This window comes from Aedes aegypti, chromosome 3 (assembly GCF_002204515.2).
Source record: "Aedes aegypti strain LVP_AGWG chromosome 3, AaegL5.0 Primary Assembly, whole genome shotgun sequence".
Classification (NCBI taxonomy): Eukaryota; Metazoa; Arthropoda; class Insecta; order Diptera; family Culicidae; genus Aedes; species Aedes aegypti.
In genome coordinates this window covers 402,265,084-402,291,520 of record NC_035109.1, presented here as the reverse complement: position 1 = coordinate 402,291,520, position 26,437 = coordinate 402,265,084, and the positions used below count along the sequence as shown (strand labels likewise).

The 26,437-nt window shown below is 36.2% G+C and overlaps 1 protein-coding gene across 16 annotated transcripts in view; it reads right to left on the bottom strand.

Annotated features, from left to right (window-relative positions):
* LOC5564135 (hemicentin-1) overlaps positions 1-26,437 on the bottom strand; it is a 409,831-nt gene that overhangs the window by 222,644 nt on the left and 160,750 nt on the right. For all 16 annotated transcript variants that reach the window (XM_021855423.1, XM_021855424.1, XM_021855425.1 and 13 more), the window contains one exon: positions 25,655-25,859. In XM_021855423.1, coding sequence (XP_021711115.1) covers positions 25,655-25,718 — 64 coding nt within the window. In that variant the 5' untranslated portion in view covers positions 25,719-25,859. The remainder of the gene's footprint in view (positions 1-25,654; positions 25,860-26,437) is intronic.

The following is a 26,437-nucleotide window of genomic DNA, read 5'->3' as shown; positions in this document are numbered from 1 at the left end:
GTTTGGGATCGGAAATGAGTACGGAATTGTGTGCGCTTCGTTACACGGATCGGTGCCCCTTGTTGGGGATAAATTAACTTAATCTGGTAGGAATGCACTGCTGGAGCCGCGGGTTTGAATGGCTAAGGAGAAATATGTACATACATTATGCAACGGGTGGGATAAGTTTGTTCTAGAAGAAAAATCGATATTGCTTCGGAAAGGAACTTTCGCCGGAGATAAGACTCATTGACTGTATTATAATGTTTGTCATTTTAGTGGTTGTCGAAGTGGAATAGACTATCCATACTGGCGTGACGACTCAACTGGGAAAGTGCCTGCTTCTCAGCTTAGTGTTCTTATGATTACTTCCACAGTTATAAACTGAGAGCATTCTTTGCCGATTGACCATTTTCGCATGTATGTATCGTGTGGCAGGTACGATTCTATTCTCTGATGATTCGAGAAAATTTCCTTTATGAAAAGATTATCGCCCAGTGAATAGTGTGTGATATTTTGGATCTATTGCATGCTCCAGTAGGGCAAGCGACGGAATCAAGATTACTCGTGTCCGATTCGCGTTAGGTGAGTGCGAAGAGATATTTGTATTCAGTCAAGGATGGATTACCAACTAGTGAGCTCGTTTGATGCTTATGATAACACATTTTTATCATGAAATCGTTACATTAACATAATTTAAGACAAGTTTAGAATAATTAGCCAGTACAAGTTTCAACACAAACCCTTGTTTCTGTTTCTGTTTTAATAAACACATACTTTTTTTCTCATTTAGTTATGTACCACAAGAATTGCATAGTTTGACATAATGAATGTCGACGTATTATGTACAAAAAATGGAAATCTAACATTGATTAAGAGTCGTGTTTTTCCTCCTTAGCCATAAATAATGTTTATTTATTAAATGGCATCACCAACCAAAAGCAACTGCCAGATCTTTTTCCTCATTTGATAATCAACTCCTTTCATGTGGTGATTGTAAAAATGCAGATGAATATAAAATACAATTCTATTTTGTCTTTTGAATGCTGTCAAAAGATATTTTTTATGTTTGCCCCAAACAGAGATATTCACAATCAGAGTAGGCATTGTTTTGATAGAAAACAATAATAACTCTCAAACGGAAGGAGATAGCGAGTTTCTTTCCCTTACCAAATTATGCATTTTTCAAAGCTCTAAAAGTGTTTCATAGACTGCTTTGATGAGAAATTTGGATTGAAAACGCTAGAGCCAGAAAACCAGTTTGGTTCGGACCACCTTATGTCACCGTAGGAAAAAAGCTCTGAATCGGTCAATTTAGGAGATACAAAAAAACTTTTTTGCAAAGTTGCTTGAAATTAAATGGTCTACAACTTTGCCGAAGCATGTATAGTATAATTTCTACAATTATGAAAGTTATTTACACCATTTCTATGAAAATGTGGTCCACCCTAATTTTAAATACCACCAAACAAAGGGCTTAACTAATACAAAAAACTTTGTAGAATACCGTTTTCGTCTAATGTTTCATTCTTAAGCTCAAAAAACATCTGTCCGCGTAAAACTGATTCCGGTACCACAGTGCAACGTTTGTTTTATTCAGATATACTTAGAGATTGAATCCTGATAAAATTGAGGAGAATATCTCACGTATCGCTCTCTGTAACTATCATAATATGCAGCACATTATGAGAGACTGTTTATCGTTTACTGCTAAAACGTTGATCAGATTGGGGGGTGCAGTGCATGATAAAACAAGCTCTTAACAAGCTCGTAAACTGGGGCACACTATTGCTATCGTTATCAAAAAATGTGGAGGTTTGGAATATTATTGAAAGAATAAAAGTACAATTATATTGCTACTACAGTGGGATTCCGTTTTTGGCATGCTCCGTTTTTGGTATGCTCCATTTTTGGCACCCCCCGATTTTGGCAACAAAGTGGATCCGTTTTTGGCAACATTTTTAAAAACCATTAGAGTTTTGAATTTTTTGTAAATGTTATTGTGTCTGTTGCTTTGATCATTTGAATTGCGAGTCAACTACAAACCGACTGCATTGCAGAGCTCCATTTTCATCGATTTTCCCCAAATCCTTGCCCAAACCTCACTAACTACTAACGGCTCTCGTACGCGCCTATTAACATCGGGATGGTCATTGTTCATGCATTCGCATGAGGCAGTTTCATGAGGCAATTAATCTCCACCAGTATCTCAATTAGAAAACAACCTCTTTTCTTGAGCATTTATGCTGAGTGAACAGCCCACTTAAGTCTGCCAGTGGGGAAACACTGAATGAAACCACTTTCCTTTAGATTTGTTTGTCAAACACCGCAGTAAAAGAAACAAATAAAGCAAAATATTGTTTCGGGAATTTCATAAAGTAAATTGTATTATTTTAGTGTCAAAATATAATCTATGAAAAGTGTGCATATTTTTTTTTTAAGAATTCTACTGTCCCGTTTGATACCGCCACCATGAAAATCAAATACGGACGCAGTCCAAACTACACTTTTTTGACGTAGAAGTACGTCTTTCTTCTCTATACAGGAGTGAAATTGGAATTGCAAAACCAGGAGCGTTACGTTGGCATGAAATATTTTAAACGTTTATAACTTTGCACTGGCTTAACGGAATTTCTTGATTAGCACCTCAATCGAAAGCCAAGACATCAAAGCTTCATGTCGTTTACTTACTGAATCCCACATACCTGTCCAAATAGTTTAATAACTGTTTTAAAAGAGAACGTTGATTTCAAGCAAATCTATAAATAGGGGTGGCTAGAGAAAATTTGACGTCATTTGCTTTTCACTCTCCGATTGGCTCGCATCTCAGCAGGCGACAGATCGGCTTGCTCTGACCGGACGTGTTTTTCAGGCACAGACATCGATAGCGAAGGACGCCCCCGTTTGTCTTGCTTCGCTCAAATCAAACTGTCGAGCGAGCGAGAGAAGATGCCGTCCGAAGCTAAAGCCATCACCGCTGCCGCCGCCTAGAAGAAGAAGAGGAAGCAGTCCACAAGAGAAATTGCGGTCGAACTGTGAACACGGTCGGGCGAGTCATTCTCGCTTTGTGGTTCACCGCTTGTTTGCGTTCACCCAGCCATCGTCATCGCCGCCGCAAATTTAATCGGCCGAGAAGCTGTTGACCCGCGCTTCAAAATTTCGACTCGTGATGAAATCATCATTGGTGGTCAAGAAGCAATCCCGTTAGGAGCAAATACCAGAAGCCCCCTGAGTTTTGCTGGTCCGAGCAGTGTGAGTTATCCGTAACAACATCGAAGCTAACAAAGCCATCGGTTCTTTTCAGAGCCATCAAATTTGTGGAAAAGAGTTAAAAGAGAAATATTTCCGATTTTATTTATAACTTCTAATATTCCTAAATCAATTTCACAGCTTCATACAAAATTTCATTTGTCACGAATAATTTATGACTCAACCATTTGAGATTGTACTCGCGGACGCTGCTGCAGTGCCGTCGGGGTGAGTGCTCAACATTTCACAACGATTGCAAAATAGAGTGGCTTTTCCAACAGCGCCTTTTATGTTCCATATTTTATGGGAACACTTTGATTAGGAAAATTATCCCATGTGACAAAATAGCGACATATTTAGAATGCTTTTGAAAAGACATTCTCATTGAACAATTGTAATAATTTAGGAACCCATGGATCAGAAATTTACCGTCATAATAAAGAAAACTATTAATTATCAATAGCTCGTATTGAATATTTAGGGAATGCCAATCATTCCAACAATTCATGTTCGACCAATTTCTCACGTATTAGTATGCTCCGTAATTTTCAAGTAATTCCAAGCCCAACACATTATTGGCACATACCCATTTCCCAGATTGGTCGTTCAGAAAGCGAAGAGCACAAAAGGGAGGAGCATCATCTGCTATTCCAAGGTTATAAAACATGCTGCCTTCGTTGGATTCAGTTTCATTCCATTTCCGCTTTCGAGCTGGTAAGAGCTCCTCCGAACTTGCTTAGCGAGAAGTACCTCGCTGCTAGAAGCTTGCTGAGCTGTTAATCCAGAATCTGGTTTGTGAAATCACTCAAGATTTCAAGATTGAGCTACGTTTCCAGATTTCAACTAAATCCCTGTGATCCGCTACCCTGTTTCTGTTGTGCACCCATGAATTATTCAGCTGGTTTGTTGAATAAACAGAGAACTTATTCACATCTTCTTCTTCTTGGCATAACGTCCTCACTGGAACAGAGCCTGCTTCTCAGCTTAGTGTTCTTATGACACTTCCACAGTTATTAACTGAGAGCTTTCTTTGCCAAAGTTTCCATTTTTGCATTCGTATATAGTGTGACAGGTACGATTATACTCTATGCCAAGGGAAGTCAAGAAAATTTCCATTCCGAAAAGATCCTGGACCGACCGGGAATCGAACCAAGACACCTTCAGCATGGCTTTGCTTTGTAGCCGCGGACACTAACCACTCGGCTAAGGAAGGCCCCAACTTATTCGCATGCATTTGCAACTTTTTCGATTTTCCATACAAAATGACCAACTTTGGTAAGTTAGATCTCAGTTATTATGGAAATATTTTCGAATGAAACTTTCACAGAACATCAGATGTAACTTGAATTTTAACATATATTTTTGAATAATTTTTCCAATCACAAGTTTATAAGTAATAACGGTTTGACTTAACTGTAATTTTCGACGAAAAATTCAAAACTTTTTATCTTAAAATTTCATAGCCTTACACAAAAACTGTCTTCAGCAAACTTATTCATCTCGTCAAAGTCTACAACTTTGCTGAAGATACCATGAAGCTATTCCTTCAATATGTTTAGTTATGTCAATCATAAAAAATCGTCAAAATATTCACTTTAGTCAAACCGTAACTGCTTTTCAACGTGTGATTGGAAAAATCACTCAAAAACACATGTTAAAATTTAAGTTATGTCTGATATTCTGTGAAAATTTCATTCAAATCGGTCCATAAATAACTGAGATATAGTTTATCAAAGTCGGTCATTTTGCATGAAAAATCAATAGAGTTGCCTTTTTTTTCTCAGCGAAGAATTACACCATCAACGAAAATAGCGCGAAAGCAATAACCAATCGCGTGCGAGTAGCGAACGGAGTGACGAAACAACCAAGCGAGAACCCCACCACTCGCCATCGGTGAAAGGAGCTCGAGCAAATAAAACCACTGGTTGTTCTGCTCCCAGCTCATTGACAAATCGAACGGCATAATGAACGGATCAAGCAGCGGAGCAGCAAAGAAGAGCGCGTGAAAGCTACAGCAGTGTGCGAGTAGCGAACGGAACCAGAGATCAACGAAGCGAAAGCAACAACTGAAAATCATTCAGTGGACGGATTAGTAGTCAGCGCGAACCGGCGACCTGTTGGAAAGTAACGCCAGCGAAATATACACCATCTGCCTCTCCTTACCATTCATATTCTTGTACATGATGAATTCAATGAAATGGTTTGGTTTGGCGATGGAGCAAAGAGTTATTAAGGATGATTTTACTTAACAAAGAGTTGTTGATAAATATTCCAATCAATAAGAGTTGTTTTGAAAAAGTTCACTTTTATCGGAAAATTTCTGCTTTACCAAAGAGTTGTTAATGAAATTCCTGCAGTAAAGGGTCGAGTTTCTCCCCACGAATATATCCAGCCAGGACCAGTCATGGAGGACAATCCATCCAGAGCATCACGGCCCCCGCTTCCAAAATTCTCGAGTACGGAAATTGGAAAATGTATTAAAATTGCGACATTAAAATCAATAAATTGTTTCTTGACCAATTTTAATGAGCAACTATTGATCTGAATTGATTTTTCTACATGTTGTCTATTGCGTTAATCTGAGAAATAGGCTATATGAAATTGATTTCTTGGCAAGGGATGTACAAAATGAGCATTATGCTGTTATTGCATCCCGACGGCACTGCAGCAGCGTTCTTGGAACATCCTCAAATTGTCGTATTGTCGATTATTCGTGATAAATCAGATATTGTATGATGCTACGAGATGAATTAAGAGATTATAGCAAGTTTTTGGTAAGCATTACAGTAAGTATTACTAGCTATATTATCACGAGAAGTTCTTACTAGCTCGAAAGTGTAAATGAAATGAACCGAATCCTGTTGTTGTTACAGAGGGATTTTAATCCGAAGGTCATTCGTCCCTTAAATGAACCGAATCTGTCGAAGATAGTATGTTTTACATAATTTGAATTGCAGACGATGCTCCTCCCTTTCGTATTCTTCGCCTTCTTCTGATTGACCAATCTAGGATAAGGTACATGAAGTTGATGTCTTGGTTAGGGATTTACATATCTTGGAAAATTCACATGCGCGTTCGTATGGACAGTAAAAATATCAACATTATTTTAATAGCTTACAATAAATTAAAATCACGCATGATATTCAATAGTTTTCTTCATTATGACGGTAAATTTCTGATCCATGGGTGCCAAAATTATTACAATTGTTCAATGAGAATGTCTATTCGAATGCATTCTTAAAATGTCGCAATTTTGTTACATGTGATAATTTTGCTAATCAAAGTGTTCCCACAAAATATGAAACATCAAAGACGCTGTTGGAAAAGCCACTCTATTTTACAATTGTTGTGGAATGTTGAGCACTCACCCCGAAGGCACTGCAGCAGCGTCCGCGATTACAGTCTCAAAATGTTTAGTCATAAATTATTCATGACAAATGAAATTTTGTATGAAGCTGTGAAATTGATTTAGGAATATAAGAAGTCATATATAAAGTCGGAAATATTTCTCTTTTAACTCTTTTCCACCAATTTGATGGCCCTGAAAAGGGCCGATGGCTTTGTTAGCTTTGATGCTCTTACAGATAAATAACACTGCGGGATGTTATCAGTTGATTGCCATGGTCAAACGGGGAATCCTCAACTCAAATGTATAAATTTGAGCAAGTTATTTGCTTATACGACGAACCGAAAGATTCGTGGCGTGGATGACGCACAACAATAACAGGTAGTGGATCACCGGGCTTAAGTTGAAATCTGATGATGGCGGCGATGACGATGGCTGGGTGAATGCAAACAAGCGGTGAAGCACAAAGCGAGAATGACTTGCCCGACCGTGTTCACAGTTCGACCGCAAATTTTCCTGTAGACTGCTTCCTCTTCTTCTTCTTCTTCTTGGCGGCGGCAGCGGTGATGACTTTGGCTTCGGACGGCATCTTCTCTCGCTCGCTCGACAGTTTGATTTGAGCGAAGCAAGACAAACGGGGAAGTCCTTCGCTATTGAAGTCTGTGCCTGAGAAGCACGCCCGGTCAGAGCAAGACGATCTGTTGCCTGCTGAGATGCGATCCAAGCGGAGAATGGAAAGCAAATGACGTCAAATTTTCTCTAGCCACCCCTATTTATAGATTTGCTTGAAATCAACGTTCTCTTCTAAAACAGTTATTAAACTATTTAGACATGACCCTTTGATGTCTTGTCTTTCAATTGAGGTGCCATTCAAGGAATTTCGTTAAACCAGAAAACAGTTATAAGAGTTCAAAATATTTCATGCCAACGTAAGGCTCTTGGTTTTGAAATTCAAATTTCTCTCCTGTATAGAGAATTTTTATTTTACTTTCAAACTGTGCGGCATAATCAAATGCAAACGCATTCAGTTCCCGATGGTTAGCGCCTGTGCTTTTACTGTTCATAAGTCGCAAGGTGGAACTTTCCCCGAGGTCGTGTACGACTATGACAAAAGCCAGGATCAGCAATTGGTATATGTTGGTTTGTCGCGGGTTACTTCACTTCAAGGGCTATTTTTGACAAACTCTTCCAATTTTTTGACGTTGGATAACGTCTTACGGCAACATACTGGGGTACAATTTCGAAAAACGAAAAATCGCTCGCGTCACGAAAAGTTGTTAGATTTTGACTTTTAATAACTTACTAACGCCCGGATAGATTTTCAAGATTCTTGCACCAATCGATTGGAAATCTTTCGAACCTACTCCAACAATGAAAACTATTGATTATCATGACTAAACTATTGAAAAATTGGGAAATATCGAAGCATGTCTTATTTTTTATAGAAAAGCACATTTTTCTTGTGTATTCCTGACACAGACATCATTGCGCGATATCTTAGCCACTTTCGTCATTCAAAGGGAAACGCCCCTTTCGGTCTTCTTCTTACTTCTCTTTATTATCTCGTGTTCAGTCGAAGCCAACCAAACTCGACTTCACGCGCGCATCAGTCAATCGTTGACCAGCAACCGGAGAAGGACTCATATCGGAATAAAATTTACACGTTCGTCGCTGCTGCTGCTGTTTATTCCCAAGCTAAAAGCTGCGGGTTCCGTGTAATCGCTCATCATGGCCCTTGGCATCCAGCTAGCCCATCGAATTCGTGGAGAATGCGTCCAGAAACCTTGATAATTATCGTCGGAGGAGTGAGCAAACCATCGAATACAAGGATGGACAAGAGAGCACAAAATTACCGACCGCATTTTAATTTAATCGTTTTCGGTGATCTTTTGGTGTGTTTCTGTCTAACAATGGAATGAAAACCCAGTTTGATCGACGGTGACTACCACCAACCGTCCTTTTCAGGACGACAATTTCATTTTAAAAGAGTTGTGAGAATTTTCCACCGTGAAGAGCGACATTACTGATGATTGAATGTGATTGATTCAGATTTTGGTCAGTCATTTGCACGCAACCATAAATGGGAAATAAATTTCCCATTGTGCGCGCGCGGGGCGATCCTCGACAGTGTGTGCATGAGTCGGATAAATTGCGAACGGCACTTGAATGAAGAATTCCTCCCGGTTTGTTTCGCATTTAGAGATGATCGCATAATGCCGTTGTCGCCGTCGCTACCTAAATGATACTAGAGCGATCAGTATCAACTCGTCGAACACAGAGCTAAAACTAATAAGAAACAGCTTTGTTGTCTTTCGATTTGGTAAGACATTGTCGAACGAATGGAAATACACACACAGAAAAGACTGCTACCGCCGCCCGACCCGAACGACGGGAACCTATGTTAAACTTTGTTTGCCATTTATCTCCGTTGAAAACTAATCATCCGAAACTATAATTGATAACTAAATAAATTATTGAATCAATTGTGGCCCTGAAAAGGGCAGTTGTTTGAAATTGTGCTTCAATGCAATTTCAGCACGTTCGCCACGGATACGACGAGTATCGAAAGGCTTCGGAACCCACTTAAGCCATCAATCTTAGTGGATCATGCGTGGACTTCAAGCGGAATATTTGTTTGTTGAGCAAAAGTTATCGCTCATGCTTCTTTTTCCATCGACCGATTGAAGAGTTAATCGAACCAACCAAATAATAACACAAAATGTTCATAATAGGTCAACAATGGCATGCAACAAATAGTGTGAAAATTGATTAGAAGATCACTTATTTTCGACCTACAAGAATTCTGTGCCAATTTTCGGATTTTCATACAAAGTAGGCCAAAACCGTATCGAAAATCGGTCGAAAGTTAGTGTTGGGTCGAAAATTGGTGCTGTTCTCTCAGAAATCTTTCATAAGTTCGTGACGGTCTCAAGCCAGGAAATAGAAGATGCTAATGTTATCCAACGTCACTTTGGCGGTCGTATCTCGGAAACAACCTCTTACTTTTTAAGTTCAATCACGCCAAAGGCAGCAATTCTACCAAGAGGGTTGACTTGAGGAATGAGCTGCAGCGCTTAGGCAATCATCGATTAGTGACGCTTTGAGACGAACTGCGTGAAATACTGGATCATAGCGGCCAAGCCTGCATATTGATGAGTATCAATGTACAGAGCCTAAATGCTCATGTAATGGATATTGCTACAGACCAAAGCACTGGACCGATTCTATCAATTATCACGATCGAAGCACCCGAGCTATCAAACATCTAATCTACTGGAGGAGTTTGGCGAACTACAGCTGGAGCCAGAAACCGATCACCCAACCAAGCAACACAAGGAAGCAACGACCAAACAAACAAATTCAATCATCTGGCATTATTCCTGGAACACCAAACACTGGTTCTCGGAACCATAGAACGACAAATGGTTCTTTTCAGGACTACCAAAATAAGTCCAAAAAGAGTTAACTTCTGAAAACTTCATCCGATCAATAACAACACAAAACTAGTACACTTACAAATTCATACACTTGACAAATCAAATTATTAATCATCGTAGTTCTACGTCAACCCCGCGGTAATGTAATAGACATTACCCACCCCAAATTTTTTTTCTAAAAAATATAATTGAAGCGTACAATAAATACGATAGAGAGTGTACAAATTTCTAGACTGTGGTATAAGTGTGTATAATATTTTTTCTACGTTTCATATTCATTGGATATTCTGTAAGACGCTAGATTTGTCAAGAGATGATTGAACATTCTTACAAAAAAAATAATCAAGGATACGGGTCTGCTAAAATAATTATTAGGTTTAAGGAGCTTTCAATTTTCAACGGATTCTTAAGAATGTCTGCATATTATTGTGAGAATGTATAATTAGTTATTGAGGTTTATGTACAAAATATAGTGATTCCACAGACAAACAGTCGTAACGGCTAGAACAATTAACAATTTAAAACTTAGTAACGTTAACATTTGGCTCATCGGCAACTACCATACATTAGAATTAGGCGATATTCTGCTGTGCGATGAAAATAATTAGAGTGTTGCGTCTGTTTATTTGTGGTGATTCTTAATAAACTCTAAGGATCTCTAGGGCATCATGTGAATTCATAGCGGGTAATGTGGATTTCTAGTGGTATTTTGAGTATTTGTGAAGAAATATTGGGGATATTGAAAAGATTCACAGAGGAACTTGGGAAGCGCTGGCAGATTTTCATTGGAGATTTAGGAATTTTCAGCAATATCGCAGCAAAATCCTAAGATTTCAATACCTAGCGAAATCCTAAGCGAGATACTAAGAATTGAAATAGCAAGATGCTTCCAGAGCCCTTGCGTGTTCCTACAGATTCCTTATCAGGCTCTTGAAGTGTCATAGCAGAATCCTGCAAATTTTCGTTGATTTCATTAGGTATGTTATCAAGCTCAAGTAAAACTATTTTCAAACAAAACTAATAAGATGCTTGTTTGTGTATTCTACAAAATTATGAGCTGCATTTATGGATTATGAGATGTAGTTGTTTATGTTTGCCCTTTTGTCTACAGTCAATAATTCGTAATGAGATGCTTTGCTTCAGAAACAAAAATTAAAGGATCACTGCTAAACTTACCAAATTTTGTCAAATTTTACGCTAGAGCCTAAAAGTCAAACTGATTATTAATGTGCTTCAAATTAAAGAACTCATGCAGTTTTATAACACCCAGCGCCTTTGTTTTGTGAATACGTCTTTATTATTGTTTTTTCTTGTATTCATGCAGTGTTCTAAGGAAATGTCAGGTTCTTAAATAAAGGACACTTAAGCGATTATTAATTTCACATAACCCACAAATGCATAAGTAGTGTACATAAGGCTTCTAAAAAAAGCATTTAAGAACTTTAAGCGTTAAAAAGAATGTAGAACGTTTGCCAGAATAACCATTACGGAGCAATATATTCATAGCATAGTCCAACCTTACGAAAATCTGCTTCGAAATGTAATGTTCCGAAGTTTTGATGCCATATGATTCCATAAGGATAGTGTAATAATACTCTAATGATGTTTTCAAAACCAATAATAAAAAAAATAAAATGAAAAAACTGGGTTCCGATTTAGGCACGGTTCCGTTTTTGGCAATTGAAATGTTCGACTTTGTTGCCAAAAACGGAATCCCACTGTACTTGAATAATTTTGTATTAACTAATAGTTAAATGTATTGAAAGTTCAACATTTTTTTGCTTCACATTCCTCCATAAGGTTCGATGTAAAAAAATTGTAGATTCTACAACTTTGCTGAAGACAGCACGCCGTTTACTTTTAAATCTTGTGAGTTACAGGCGAATTTCGAGTTTTTTTAGTGTATTTTTTAAATGACTTTTCTCAATTTATAAAAATTACGTTCTCACATTTTTTTGAAGTATGAGTTGCCTATTGTATGGCCTTTCGCATGCCACTAAAAGAAAGATTTTATCGAACCAACTACATGAGTTATGGGCATCTAAAGATTTCATACTTCTCCACTTAAATTTGCTTATAACTTCAAAATCACAATAATGTAAACTTGCAATGTTCAGCAAAAATGTGTATCATTACTTCCTCTGCAACTCTTCTGAAGACCACAATCACGTAAAACTGAAAATAAAAAAGTAAGATTAAAATAACTGATTTTAAGGGTCCACCCTAAGTTAAAACCTTCAAAATCAATTTATTTAGCTCAAATGAAGAGTTAGATCAAAAGTGTCATCGAAAAAGTTGTTTTAATACAAATAACATTTTAAAGAAGTTTGCGGAAGAGCGCAACCACAAATTTCATCAAACAAAAAAGTTTGAGTAACAATTTGAGCTTATATAAGAGCCATCCTATTCAACATTTTTCTTAAAAGATGCAAAACTCAATTATGAATAACTTCTCTGAAGACATCAAACGTCTAAAATCGCCGAGAATAGAGAAAACACTTTTTTCCGGCTAAATTGTCGATTCGGACTATTGTTCATTGCATTACACAGTGATACCTCCATGAGTCGATGTTCCATGACTCGATATCGACTCATGGAACCATACTAAAAACAAAATTTCATGGTTACTATGATGGTCCCTAGAAGCAGCTTTCCAAGGGATTGCTGTTCCATGGCTCGATATTTCCATGAGTCGATGGTCCCTTCAATATCGACTCATGGAGGTTTCACTGTAATAAAATACTGCTACCAAATCAAGTTATTATTCCTTTTCTATACAAAACAGTAGGGCTCCTGTGATTTACAGTTGACAGATGATGAATTTAGCCCGACATTGAAACTACATATTCATCACCGAGCCGACACTGACCCGACTTCAACTCGATGTCATCCTGCACGGTGTGCCAGAAACCGTTATTAACAGAAAAAAATGTCCATGAATTTGGCACCTACCATTCGAAAGATATAGTATTCACGCATCTTCTCCGTGAATTTGAAAATATTCTAACGAGGGAATCGAAAGTTATAGTGATTTGAAAGTTTTGAGCTATTTTGGAAGAGAAATTCACATGCTTATAAATATTCCCCAACGGTTCGTCATTATTAACTTGTAAACCAGCCAAGTTATCACCAGCTTAACATTAAGCATTCGAAACATGTGATATCCAAGCACCTTCTCTGCAAATTTCAAATCATTACGTCGAGAAAATCTGAAGTTACAGTGATTTGTATTTTTATGATTATTTCTGTGAAGTTTAAATTATAGCTGATTTTTATAACTTTGTTATGAAAGTGTACGTAATTTGCAAATAAAAATGTCTATAGGACTGACCCTCGGCATTCAATAAATATAGTAGTCAATTATCTTCGCAGTTAGTTTTAGATTATTTTATCAAAAGACAACATAACTAGAGTACTTTCAAGTTTTGGAGTCATAAAGATTTTATTTTCAATCTTTTAAAATAGTGTTCGCAACACGCATTTAATAATTTCGACACAAATTAACTTAACAGATTTGCATTCAACTTATATCTTACATTGAAGAAATGCAGTGTTTCGTTAAATGATAAGCATATGGGTTCGTTTTTGTGAATTTTGTTTCATTTCTGCGCGTTTTGCGGGGCAGTGTTTCGTTATGGCCCAAATAGGCATATTGGCGAACCTGAACAATTTGAAAGTGGCACCATGTTGCTCAGTCGAGGTTAGATTATCAACTATTGAGATTGTTTTGTGCTAGTGTTTTAAATAAGTTAAATATGATGGTTCACATTTTGTTCATGACAGCGAAGGGGATACGTTTATATATGTGTTTTTTCAATTAATAGTTAGTAGGAGTTTATTGTATAAATTAACCTTGTTTCATATTTTGCAAAATATGTATGTTGTTGCCTCATATTTTTTTTAGTTCCTAGAATTATTGGATACTATAAGCGTCGACTTTTCCTTTAGATACTGATAGATTACTTTTTGGATTGATGCTGAATGATTTGCATCATGCGAAATCATTGAATAGTTCGTCATCAAAGGTATCGTCATATCGATTCAGTCATGTTTTGTGCATATAAAAGGATTACTTTTTATTTTATTTTTTATTTTATGTTGATGACTTCATTATGTTTTAAGAGAGGTATATCAGGGTATAACCAGTGAAAATGATGTGATGATTCCTAGGACTATTGTAATTAAGCGTTTTGTTTACCAAGACGAATCTGTAATATAACCACTTCCAATTTTCCAAACTCCTATTGACTTCTCGTGGAAGTGCAGAGGATTCCAACGGCTTTCTCAAAGATAGTATCACGTAAATACTTATTCCATAACCCCAATTGACATGTATTCGGACGCGGTATTGCTTAGTACAAAGAATGAGAATACCATTACTTACACATTGAGAGTGCTGCGACTAATCCTAAGTAACATCCGTTGGTTCCTTGTGCATGTATAGTTGTAATAACGGAGAAGCAACAGTAGGCGATCAATCTTGCTATTAAATCACATTGATCAACATATTGATAAGAATTTGTTGCAATTAGTAGTGGTAAAAACATTGAACGTGGTAATTGAATACTCAAAATTTACTTTATTATAGGTCCAAAACTTCAAAGTACTTTAGTAGTATAGTCTCTAGATAAAGTATTCTCAAACTAGCTGCGAAGATGCTTGAATAATCATCTTTTGAATTCCGAATGTCAGTCATTTCGACATTTTTATTTGTAAATTCTGTGTATTAAAGCCATAAAAAAGCTCTAATTTAGACTTCATAGAAATAATGGTAAATATACAAATCGCTGTAACTTCAGATTTTCTCGACATAATGATTTCAAATTTACAGGCAAGATGCTTGGATATCACATGTTTTGAATGCTTAATGCAAAGCTGATGGTTACTTGGCTTGTTTACAAGTTAATAATGATGCACCGTTGAATAATATTTTTAAGCATATGAATATCCCATGCAAAATAGCTTAAAACCTTCAAATCACTATAACTTTCGATTCCCTCGTTAGAATATTTTCAAATTCACGGAGAAGATGCTTGAATACTATATCTTTCGAATGGTAGGTGCCGAATTCATGGACATTTTTTTCTGTTAATAACGGTTTCTGGCACACCGTGCCTGACATTGGTCTGACATAGGTTACAATTTAACCTCAATTGGAACCAATATCTGTTAGATATATCAGGCGTTAATTAGCCCATATGTTCCCTTTGTGAAATATTCACCCCTCCAACCATCAGCGCAAGATCTTCTGGACTGGTGGACAGACACAGGAGGGGGTAAGGTTAAGACGTCTAAATCAGAAATAGTTGTAACAATTTAGAACTCGTTCGATTCCTATCACTCTCACACATGTGCGTTGATAGCCTCATTGATAGAGGTAGTGACAGACAAGTTATTCTTCTGATCGAGATTAGATCGACGAAGCTGCATACAAAAAAACATTTCGGTTTGAAACAAGTAATTGTACAATGGATTTTAGACAAGACAGATGTACAGTAGCGTGGTACAACATTTAAATTCTCGCTCCAGTCCACTTTTTGGATTGCATTTAGATCCCATAACAACTGTGCAAAATTTCAGCTCGATCGGTGAAACTATAGGGGGAGATCCCCCAGTACCGGACACTTAAGCCACTAAATTCATAATTCGAAAAATATTGATTTTATGGGCTCGTGTTACCCATTTATGATAGATATTATCATTTTTATAGTGTACAAAAATAAACTTGAAAATATAAATATGAATTTTGACATTGAGTTTCGATGATGTATTTTAGTACCAAATTGATCGATTTCGAAAGGTGGCACCCAATACCGGACACGATCTGGAAATGCCTCGAATTCCGTAAATTTGAACATCATTGAATGTGTACACTATAGAAATAGTTTATAATTACCAATTCAATGCAATTGCAACATTTACAAAAATAATTTGAGTTTTTCTTAGTTTGCAAGATGCCTATCAAAAACCTCTTTCATATATGATGAAAAATAGCACATTTTACGATGGTGTTATGAATGTTCATTCTTCTTAATTTTATTGCATGTTTGATACCATGGTCGACGGAACCCATGAAAAATGAAAGTATTTTGAGACACTGATGCAATAATTACAAAGATATCATATAACAAATCAAGCTGTCCGAAACTGAGGGACAGGAGGTGCTTAACCAAAATTGTAGTTTGTCCATATTTACTTCAATTATGGTACAAAATACATTCATACTATCAAATTAGGATTATGTTCGATCATGCTTGCGGGATCCCAAGTATTTTTTTCATATTCAAAATAATTACTAAATAGGCTCAAAATTAAGAAGATACGTCATTTTTTTAAAAGATTTTCAAACTTTTCTACTTTTTTAAAAAGGGATGCATATTTCAAGGATGTGTTATTCTACGCAAACATTAGTCTACATAATAGCTTTCTTTTCTACTAATAGACCATCTTGATTGGACCATGATTTCTCAATGTTTCGACTTTGTCCGGTATTGGGTGCTATCCGGCACTGGTGGATCTCCCCCTATTTTATCGCCAGCCGTTCAAAGTTTGTATGGAATTTACTATGAGAAAACTAACTTTTACAAAGAAAAATCGCCAGAAGTCGCCAATTGACCTCTATAAAAACTCCGAATGCAGACCTCGATAGGTAATTTTACCATAAAGAATATTGCCGAAGACCGCGAATCAATCCGACACTTGTGAACAAAGTTATTCAATGAAAACCTATTGGCAAGGCGACGTTGATTAACACGTAAAGGAATTACAATAATAACAAAATTGGGCAACATTTCCGAATGGTAGATGCTCAATAACTTTTTTCACAAGCATCGGATTGCTTTGCGGTCTTCGACAATGTTGTTCATCGTTAAAATACCTATCGTGGTCCGCATTCGGAATTTTTATAGAGGTCAATGGGCAACCTCTGGCGATTTTTCTTTGTAAAATAAGTTTTCTCATAGTAAATCCCATACAAACTTTGAACGGCTGGCGCTAAAATATAGTTTCACCGATCGAGCTGGAATTTTGCACAGTTGTTATGAGACCCAAATGCAATCCAAAAAGTGGACTAGAGCGAGAATCTAAATTTTTCATATAACCGTATCCCAGGCTAATGTACAGCTAAAATGACGTGATACTAGAATGTAGTGTGTCGTTTTTAATCTTGGTTTTCGCGTCCCACAGCCCCTAATTCAGGTCCTCGTTTTTCTGTACTATGAGGAAAATGAAGTGTTTGAATTCCCTTCAGAATTTTTAGAGAACCTCAACCATAAATCCTAAGGTAATCTTCAAATAAGTTCCAAGAGAATCGGTTTGCAAACTTTTTAATATTTCTTTAAGAAAATGGAGATAAACTTTCGCTACGAAATTGCTGAGAATTTTTCGTCATTGCAGCAGAAATCTCTGCGGTCATTTTCGGTTGAATCATTTAGAAATCATAGGCAAAGTTTCTTGAGCTCCTCCTGAACAACATTCTGATGAAATTTTGGAATGAGATTTGAAGAAATCCTTACGAAACTTAGCATTCTTTGAAGGATTTCTGTAGGTTTTTCTGAATCTGTTGTGTTTTCAGAAACAAATTAATTTTAAAGGATTATGTAAACATATTTATGCTTAATAATTGATAGGTTTCATCCAACTTGTAACTGAACACACTCCCAAGTAAAAGTTTGAGGTTACGCTTAAAGAACATACAAGTGTTTTCGACCATCATTAATTTTGCCATCAGATAGTGCTTGTGTGCACTTGTGTGCAGATAATAATCTCAGAAGCCTGATTACTATAAAAAATGCCTTACTTAAGCAGAAATGTGAAGCAGATCAAAGGCTGTAGTTTATCGAGTCAGTCAAAATTTTGTCATTAGGCACTGCTTGTAAACACGCATTTTTTTTTTAAACAGCCCTTGACTAGAATAATGACTAGCCCCCGATTAGAATAATAATAACAGCCTTGACTTACTGAGCAACTTTACCCAAAAATCCATTTATTTTTCAAGGTTGTTGGGCAGTAGAAACATTGGCCAAAGAGTGCTAATGTCCCGACTGTTCATGAGAAGAGACCAACATCTAGCTTACCACGATCTGACAGCTTAAGGACCAGTTCTATAAGTGACATAGAACAAACAATCATAAACTTCAATTAACCTTCTAATACCCAAATATTTATTTTCGATTTAAGTATTATTTTTCGTTATCTAAAATCGTTCTAAACACGTTTTGGGCAATTATTTATTTTTATTCGCAAATTTTTAAATTTTGGTTTTTGATTTTTATAATTTTCATTTTTGAACATCCCTAGCTTTTTCCATTTTTTCTTGAAGCCTTTTCTAGTTGTTGATTTTTGGCAATAATAAAAATAAGAGTTTTTACGGTAATTTTAAAAACATTAAATTTTTATTTTTTTTTTTTCGGAGCGTATTTTATTTTCCGTGTAACTAACGAAAAAACAGGTTTGAAATTATATTAATACCACCAGGCTCTTCCTTTGTGATAAGTAGATCGTAGAAAAATATAAAAAAATACGATTTTTTATATTACACGTTAAATGAACCCAGGCATTTGTAGGTAATATAAGAATGCAATTTTTCAAACAATTTCTAAAAATACAAAAATGTTTAAAAAGTCATAAAAAACTTTTCTAATATGCCTGTTACGAGTCAAGGTATTAGCCAAAAATAAAACCATTTTGATTTCCGAGCTACAAAAAAATACACAAAATTCCAAAGTGTACCCCGTCTAAAGGCGGGGTTGGGTATTAGAGGGTTAAAAGCATCAATAAAATAAGTTTGTTTTGTGCCAACAGCGCATTCTACTTCACATATTTCTATTCGTTGGTCTCTTGAGATATCAGCCAAACAAAACTTGTACGCTCACCCTTAAATGTAAAATTACGAACCAAATCGCTCAAATAATGACAGACATTTTTGGAAGTAGTCAGGCTCACTAAAGCCGAATTCAGCACAATCCAAATAATCATGATTTAAGGATATCATTTGCTATATTCCAAGTTCGAAAAGTACTCGTACTCATCAAGATCTTAACTAAAACAACATTTTCGAGATCATCGAAAGTAAACAAAATTCTGTCATCAATTCCTAAAAGTACACATCCATACCAAACGAATTCCATGCCAAATTGATCAGCCACAGACTTGATCATCCTCGATTTTGAGTAAATTTTGCATATGTTTTTGGTATGATAGAATAAGTGTTTTCCATAGAAAAATCCATCATTTTGACTCAAGAATAACTTATGAAAATGGCCTATACATTTTTGCATGCATTTTGCTTGAAAAATTTTAACTCCGAAACTGTTAATTTATGAGAAAAATGATCTATGAAGAAGTTGTAGTGAACCGTTTGGCCTACAAAAAAAAATACACTGAAAACATAGTTTAGGTTTTTTTTCATTAAAAATTCAAAAATAAAACTTAAATTTTAAATTACACAAAAACTCCATTCCTCATATATTTTATTAAATTTTTACCATAGAATCATGATAGTAAACAGATGTTAGGAACAAAGTTTCATGATAGAAAAATTTTTATTTAGAAAGTTTTTCTAAGAAAAACTTTTTATCGATTTTCAAAATTTTGATTTTTTAATACGTTCTGATGATACAATAATAATCTTGAATTGATTCTGAACCATAATGATGATATGAATAAATTCTCTAGAAATAGCCATTTCAGAATTATATCTAGTTTAATGCAAAAAATATTTATAAAATTTTCAAATAGGCCATTTTCATTGGTCATTCACGATTCTCCATCAATAATAATACGTTTTCGACAGAAAAGCCCTTATTTCTTTCCACTTACTTATTTTTCTTGGATGGAGAATCGCGAATAACTAATGAAAATGCCCTATTTAATATATTTATAATAATATGTTTTGCATTAAACTCGATATAATTCGAAAATGACTGCTTCTAGAGAAATTAATCTTATAATCATTATGGTTCAGAATCAATTCCTATTGTATCATCAGAACGTATTAGTTTTAATAAAAATTAAATTTTGAAAATCGGCCAAAAGTTGTTCTTAGTAAAACTTTTTAATTAAAAACTTCTCCATCATGAAATTTTGTCCCAAACACTTGTTTATTATCAAGATTCTATGGTGTCCAAACGGTTCTCTACAACTTCTTCAAAAAACAGTTTTCTCTAAAATCAGCAGTTTCGGAGTTAGAATTTTTCAAATAAGTTGCATGCAAAAATCAATAGGCCATTTTTGAAAGTTATTCTTGAGTCAAAATGATCAATTTTTCTATGGAAAACACATATTATATCATACCAAAAAGATGTGCGAAATAAAATCCAGATCAAAGACTATCGGGTTCGATTTTTTTTCGACTCATTCTGGATGGAATTCGTCACCAGCAAAACCCTATTAGAGGTTTGAAAGATTAGTTCGAAACTTCTAGTCACGTCCTTTCAATTTTTCGAGTGGGCTTTTCCTTAATAAGGAATATCTCACAAACTATTGTGAATTTCTAAATACAACCTTCGGACGAAATGTTTTTCACACTAAAAAGCACAACCTTTCTAAAAAAGTCGTGGCGGTATTCTCATTTTTTGTTTTGATACGAAAACTCCGAAAAAAGGTATTTTTTAACATATTTTGGTTATTAAACGTTTATATTTTAGCATGAATGTCTTCCACAAAAATTGGCTCCTAACCAACACAAGCAACTTTGCTAGACATGTTGATGAGCTACAGTTATAGTTACGTCCTTTTCAAGTATAAGTGAGAATTTTTATTAGCATGACTACATCCTATTGACTATTTAACGATACACTTGTGACGATCGACGCGCCACCATTTTTCAGATAACGGAGGGTATTAGAACTAACTTGGAGGTGATGATTTGGAGGTTAAAATCCCCTCCAAACACAAGTGATTTTGCGGTGGGATGTTGACGTTTGATGACGAATAAACTACCGAGAATACCTCAATACAATTTTTAGGCGAAATGTTCTTCACACGAAAATGTATAGGTATCTCTCGTGAAAATTTCGTGACGGTATTCTAATTTGTTTGTAGTATTCAAACTTCGAAAAAAAAAAAAAGGATTTCTCACACGGTTTGGTCATAATTCATCACTCTCTTCACCAAAAATATGCTCCTCACCAACACAAGTAACTCTGCTCAACCTGTTAATAACCTACAAAAGATCCTTCTTGTTTTTTTGGTAATATCAACACTTAGAGCATTGCGATAATGCTGTGTACGAAGAGCGAGGGCTGTGCACCTGTTTGTGTATTGCTGTTTGCGTTTGACGTGCAAATCTTGTTGAAAAGCGTTCCAATTGCGGTAACACAAACTTATCAAAGGACACTTAGCAACCGTGATCCATATCACCGCCAACCTAGCAAAGAAAAGCTACAGTATGGCCCATAAAAAAATGCGAAAATTGTTTGAACGTGAATATAGCATCCACAAGCGTTATTTTCATTGTTTTTGATAGTGAATGTTATTTCTTATTATTGTAGAATATTCTAACACAACTTCACTATCCAGGACAATTTTTGTCATATTTTTCTTACTGTCCTAGATAATGTAATTAAGCAAATAAGTTCAAAGGTTTTGTCCGCGCAAAGCTAAAAACAGCGTCTAATTGTCGTATACTCTGGTGATAAACTTTCCACCTTCAAAAATCACACTTTATTGTTGAAAATTTTAGTTTGTTTGGTATCAGAAGATGGAGGAGTTCTTAGAGAACGTGTTTTTCATGACCACAATAAAATGTTTTGCCAGGGTCATAGTTTTGAGGGCATTTGCGTCTTATAGGTTTGATATGCCATTATTTTTTGTGAAGGTTGAATAAAAAATTAATACGGAGGCCTACAACACATTTTTGAGGATGAAATGTGTTCCATCGGTTAGAGACAACTTATATCAATACAAGCTCATAGGTTTTGAGCAAAACGAAGCCACTTATCACACTTATATGAAGGTTCAATCAAAAATCTCCAAAATGAGCAGTTTTTTCGAAAATATGTTTAAGTCTCCAATTACCCAGGTATGAACCAATTCTATCATTTGATATGGGCGTATGCTGGAGACAAGGCCTGTGAAGAATCTCACGCCATCGTTGATGTTTTAGAAGCTTTCATCACATAGATATTGAACTCGACGTCCGCATGATAAAATTGGAAGGTATGATTCCAATTCCTCTCTGGTAAGGTGAAAGTAACAGATAAAAATCATATCCAAAGCGAAAAACTGAGTCTAAATAGATTAAGCAATACAAGTAATGAATAATATTTATGTTTCATTCACATTTTATATGTAAAAACTACCATTAAACATGATATGACCATTTTCGCATTTTTTTATGGGCCATACTGTATCTTTGACTTCGCCTTACTTGTGAAAAATCTTACCGCGTTTGGTGTTCCCGCATTTGATATTTGCATTTCAAACGCACGCAGCAATATAAATTACAAGAGCACGAATATTGAAGTGTTAATCTAACCAAAACAAGAAAAAGGATCAAACACTACAAAAAATTAGAATAACGCAACGACATTTTCACGAAAATATACGTTTTGGTGTGAAGAATATTTCGTCCAAAGATTGTATTAATCCAGCTTTTTACGCTATCTTATTATAAATTTTGAATCACCCCATTCTGCCACCACTTTGATTTTTTTTTTTTGTTATAGCTCAATCAAAGCAAGCTTTGTGTTTGAATCTAATATTTACGATTCATTTACTGTCGGATTTTTTTAATTTGTATTTAGGTGATCCATATTAGAAAACAATACATATATTTTTTTTAAATATTTTGCCTTTTTCAGGTTGAAAAGTTATGAGTTCAAAATAGCTAACCAAGGCAAAAAATGTCTGACTTCATGCCGAACATGCTTGTATATATCTTTTGGCTCTTATAGAAACCACTGGGACTGGTCTCAACCTGGGAGGGAGGCACCGATACTACACACGAAATATAAGACAACGTTATTTATTTAGCTTGCCAACAACAATCAAGGCAGGCTTCGAGAAAATCGGTAGTTTCCTTTTGTTGTGCACCTTCGATCTTTCCTGACAAACATGAAAAAAGTGCCACAGTTTTCTATGCACTAAATATTCATTTTCATTGGAAACTGTAGAACGATGCGTTTTTCAATGCTTTATGTTCCATCAGATTAAATGGTGCTCACGTGACATTACTTGCGTTATGTGCATGAATTGAATTTCATTCGATTTTTATCACTTTTGAAGAAATACGAAAATGTGTTTTAATCAGTTACCCGCTTTTTTCATGTTAGTAAAATGTTTGAGATCTGGGCTCACAGTGACAGTTCATGACAGCGGAATCTCGGCTCATTATGACGTGCTGAAATTGTGTATTGGTTTCTCCCTCCCAGGTCTCAACAATACGGAGCTTTTGAAAATAAATGTGCCCAAATTCATTGCTCAAGTGTGTGCTCATTAAAGTCGCCTCTATTGACGTGGCACTAAGATTTATGACATCGTTTGAATATGTGATTTGTCATGGATAAAACGTATACCTACGTCTGGAAATCGTATGAATGAAGGGAAATGATTTTCAAAACGCAAGCTAATGATGACCTTGTTAGTTGATCCCGTATATGCACTAGTTCTATCATGACTCAAACTATCGGCGCATCATTAGCACGGTTTGGACTCCTATTACTTTAATCTATTTATTTTTTTTTACACAAGTCCAGCTTGAAATCATAAACGAGAATCCATCTCCCTTATTGTGCATTTAATTTAACTTTAGAACGAATATCGTAAGTTCAGCATCAGGGCCTATTTACGGACAATGAAAATCGCCATGTATCAGCGAAGCTCAAATTAATTTACTAACGACAAACGTTTTCATGGGTAAGCAGTGAAGAGGCTGCATCATAAGAAATTCTGTTGATTTATATTCCAAAGTTTAGCAGCAACATTGTTTTGTTGTAGGTTATAACATCAAGAAATTTCTTCAATTTTATCGCCTGAAATAAAAAAAAATGTATTGAAATGAAATTAAGTTAATTTCTAAGCATTTGGATATGAAGAAATGCAAAACAAGCGAAGTGAAAATTGTTAAATTGTTGACAGTTGAATCAACAAACGTGAATTCTTGCGTCTACTTAGACCTTACTATAAAATCGGAAGACAAGAAATGTAAAAATCGAATCACCCCTTGTAGTTTTATAGCTAGCGTAAAAAGCTGGATATATTAAAAGACACGGACACCGTCTTCAGTCATTTAGCTGCACAGACTGAAAATTAACACTAGACAACGGACAAGCATGCTCCAGTGGCACAGCCGCGAAATATTTCTGACGAAAAGTTTCAATGGTTGAAGCGGAGATCGAACCCACACCCCATGACACGATGCGCTCACTGTCTGACGACACTAACCGCTCGTCTACGAAGCCCACAGTAGTTTATTAGATGTAACCGTGCTAAGGAAAAATCTCACTAAAACTTGAAAAGGACGTAACTCTAACTATTGAACTAATCTATTAAACCCCAAATAAGGTTTTGCTATTGTGGGTGTGCACCTTTGAGAACTGCAGACAGAATCTTGTTTACATTTTGTTAGTGTACCTTATATTGGTATATCCCACTGAATACGAAAATTTCTTCTAAGACAGTGCTCGACTATCTTAAAATGCATTCGGGATACTCGACAACGTCACCAAATAGTTGTAATCTCATAAGCACTATGACTTCTTTAATGAACAGTGAAAGCAACTATATAACAATCATGAAATACAGTAGATGAAAGCTAATGATGCTACTGATAAAACCTACACTTCATAACGGTTAATAATTAGTGCTGTACTAAATACCCACCTATTATTTTCCATTTTCCCACATTATGAAACGCAACCACCTATTTGGTGAAGGAAGGTAGATTTCAATTTTCTCCCACAGCTCCACAAACAGCATACCATTTTAAATATTTCCAATTATTTGTTTTCACTTCACTAGGTTACCGGAGCAAGGGAGCATATTTCAACCCCCAACATTGCATACCTACCGGGGGCCGCTCATAATGCCAAACAAAAAAGAAAGTGCTGATCGCGTATGGCGGCCCCCTTTTGACGAGTGAGCAGAAGATAAAATAAATAAATACTGAAACATGTTCACACGTCCCACTCATCAACATCAACAGAACACAATAGGATATTGCACGGAGCGCACGCTTGTCATCTCGTCGTCATCCGAAACAGCACTCGGGATTCCCTTCTCGGCGTTTGCAAGTGCGCGCAATTAACACGCAAATGTTGCCATCCCGTCGCACAGTCATCTCATAATTATGGACCTGTGTTAAATTAAATTTAACGTGTTAATTTAAACATGTACATCATAATCATCTTTTCAATCATATTTGCTTCAAAAAATGACCCATAGTTGATTCATAGCTGTGGGGTGACTGTGAGTCACGCGGCGGAAGCATGGTGACAAGCTCGGCATGGCTTGCTTAAAATTCCCACTTGAACTTTTGCATTAAAAATGCAGAGCCTCCCCGGATCTCGCGCCAACTTTTTTTCGGTTCTCCCTTGATAGGGAGCGAAGGCGTTATTTTTTCATGAATGTGAATGCAATTCTCTTTCGCCGGTAATTTGTATGGAAATAAGTTGAAATTCTTATGTTGTTGGAGGGTACTTACCTTGACATAAAACTTCGTTAAGTAGTAATAATATCCATAAACTGATAATAACAATACTATTCATATCTAGTAACTCTTACTTTTCAAATATTTGGTAACAGACAAAAAATACATCTATAAATTCATTTGGTTTGATGCGCGGTTCGCTGTTTTGGCTTTGGTTTCACTCTTTCATTCCTGTACATTCACTGTTGCTGGTGGTTCACTGCAAAATTCATAAAACATATTTAAGTCAGTAATAATTGATAAGCAAACCCAAGGACTAACTGCGCGATGAGTTATCCTTTGATGTTTGCTTCGAGGTGGCACATCTGTCTTTTATCCCACGCGCCTGAACATCTGTATGTGTGTCTGTGTGTTCCGGTGAACTTTGGTTCCTCGCCAGCAGCTTGTCCGGAGGAAGTGGGCGGAAGTTTGGTGCCTGAGCACCGGAATCTATTTGTCGAAGATCAAAACCATCATTAGAGTGTTCATAAATATATTTACATTCCCATCACACTGTCAGCTTTCGGTTTGAAGGTAGGTCTCTCGGAATCGACACGCTCTATATGTCGTAAATGGTTGGTTTTTCGGTTGAGGCATGGTTATACGTCGTCGTCGTCGTCGTCATCGTCAGCGAAACAACAACTCCGAGGACAAGGACCTACAACCTCTTATTTAGAGTCTGAGGAACGTGTCACGATGGCATCAGCAGTAACAGCAGCAACAGAACCAGCAGCTTGAAGGAATGTGTCACCCTCGTCACCCGCCTGAATAAGCTGGCCAACATTCCAGGAGTCGAGC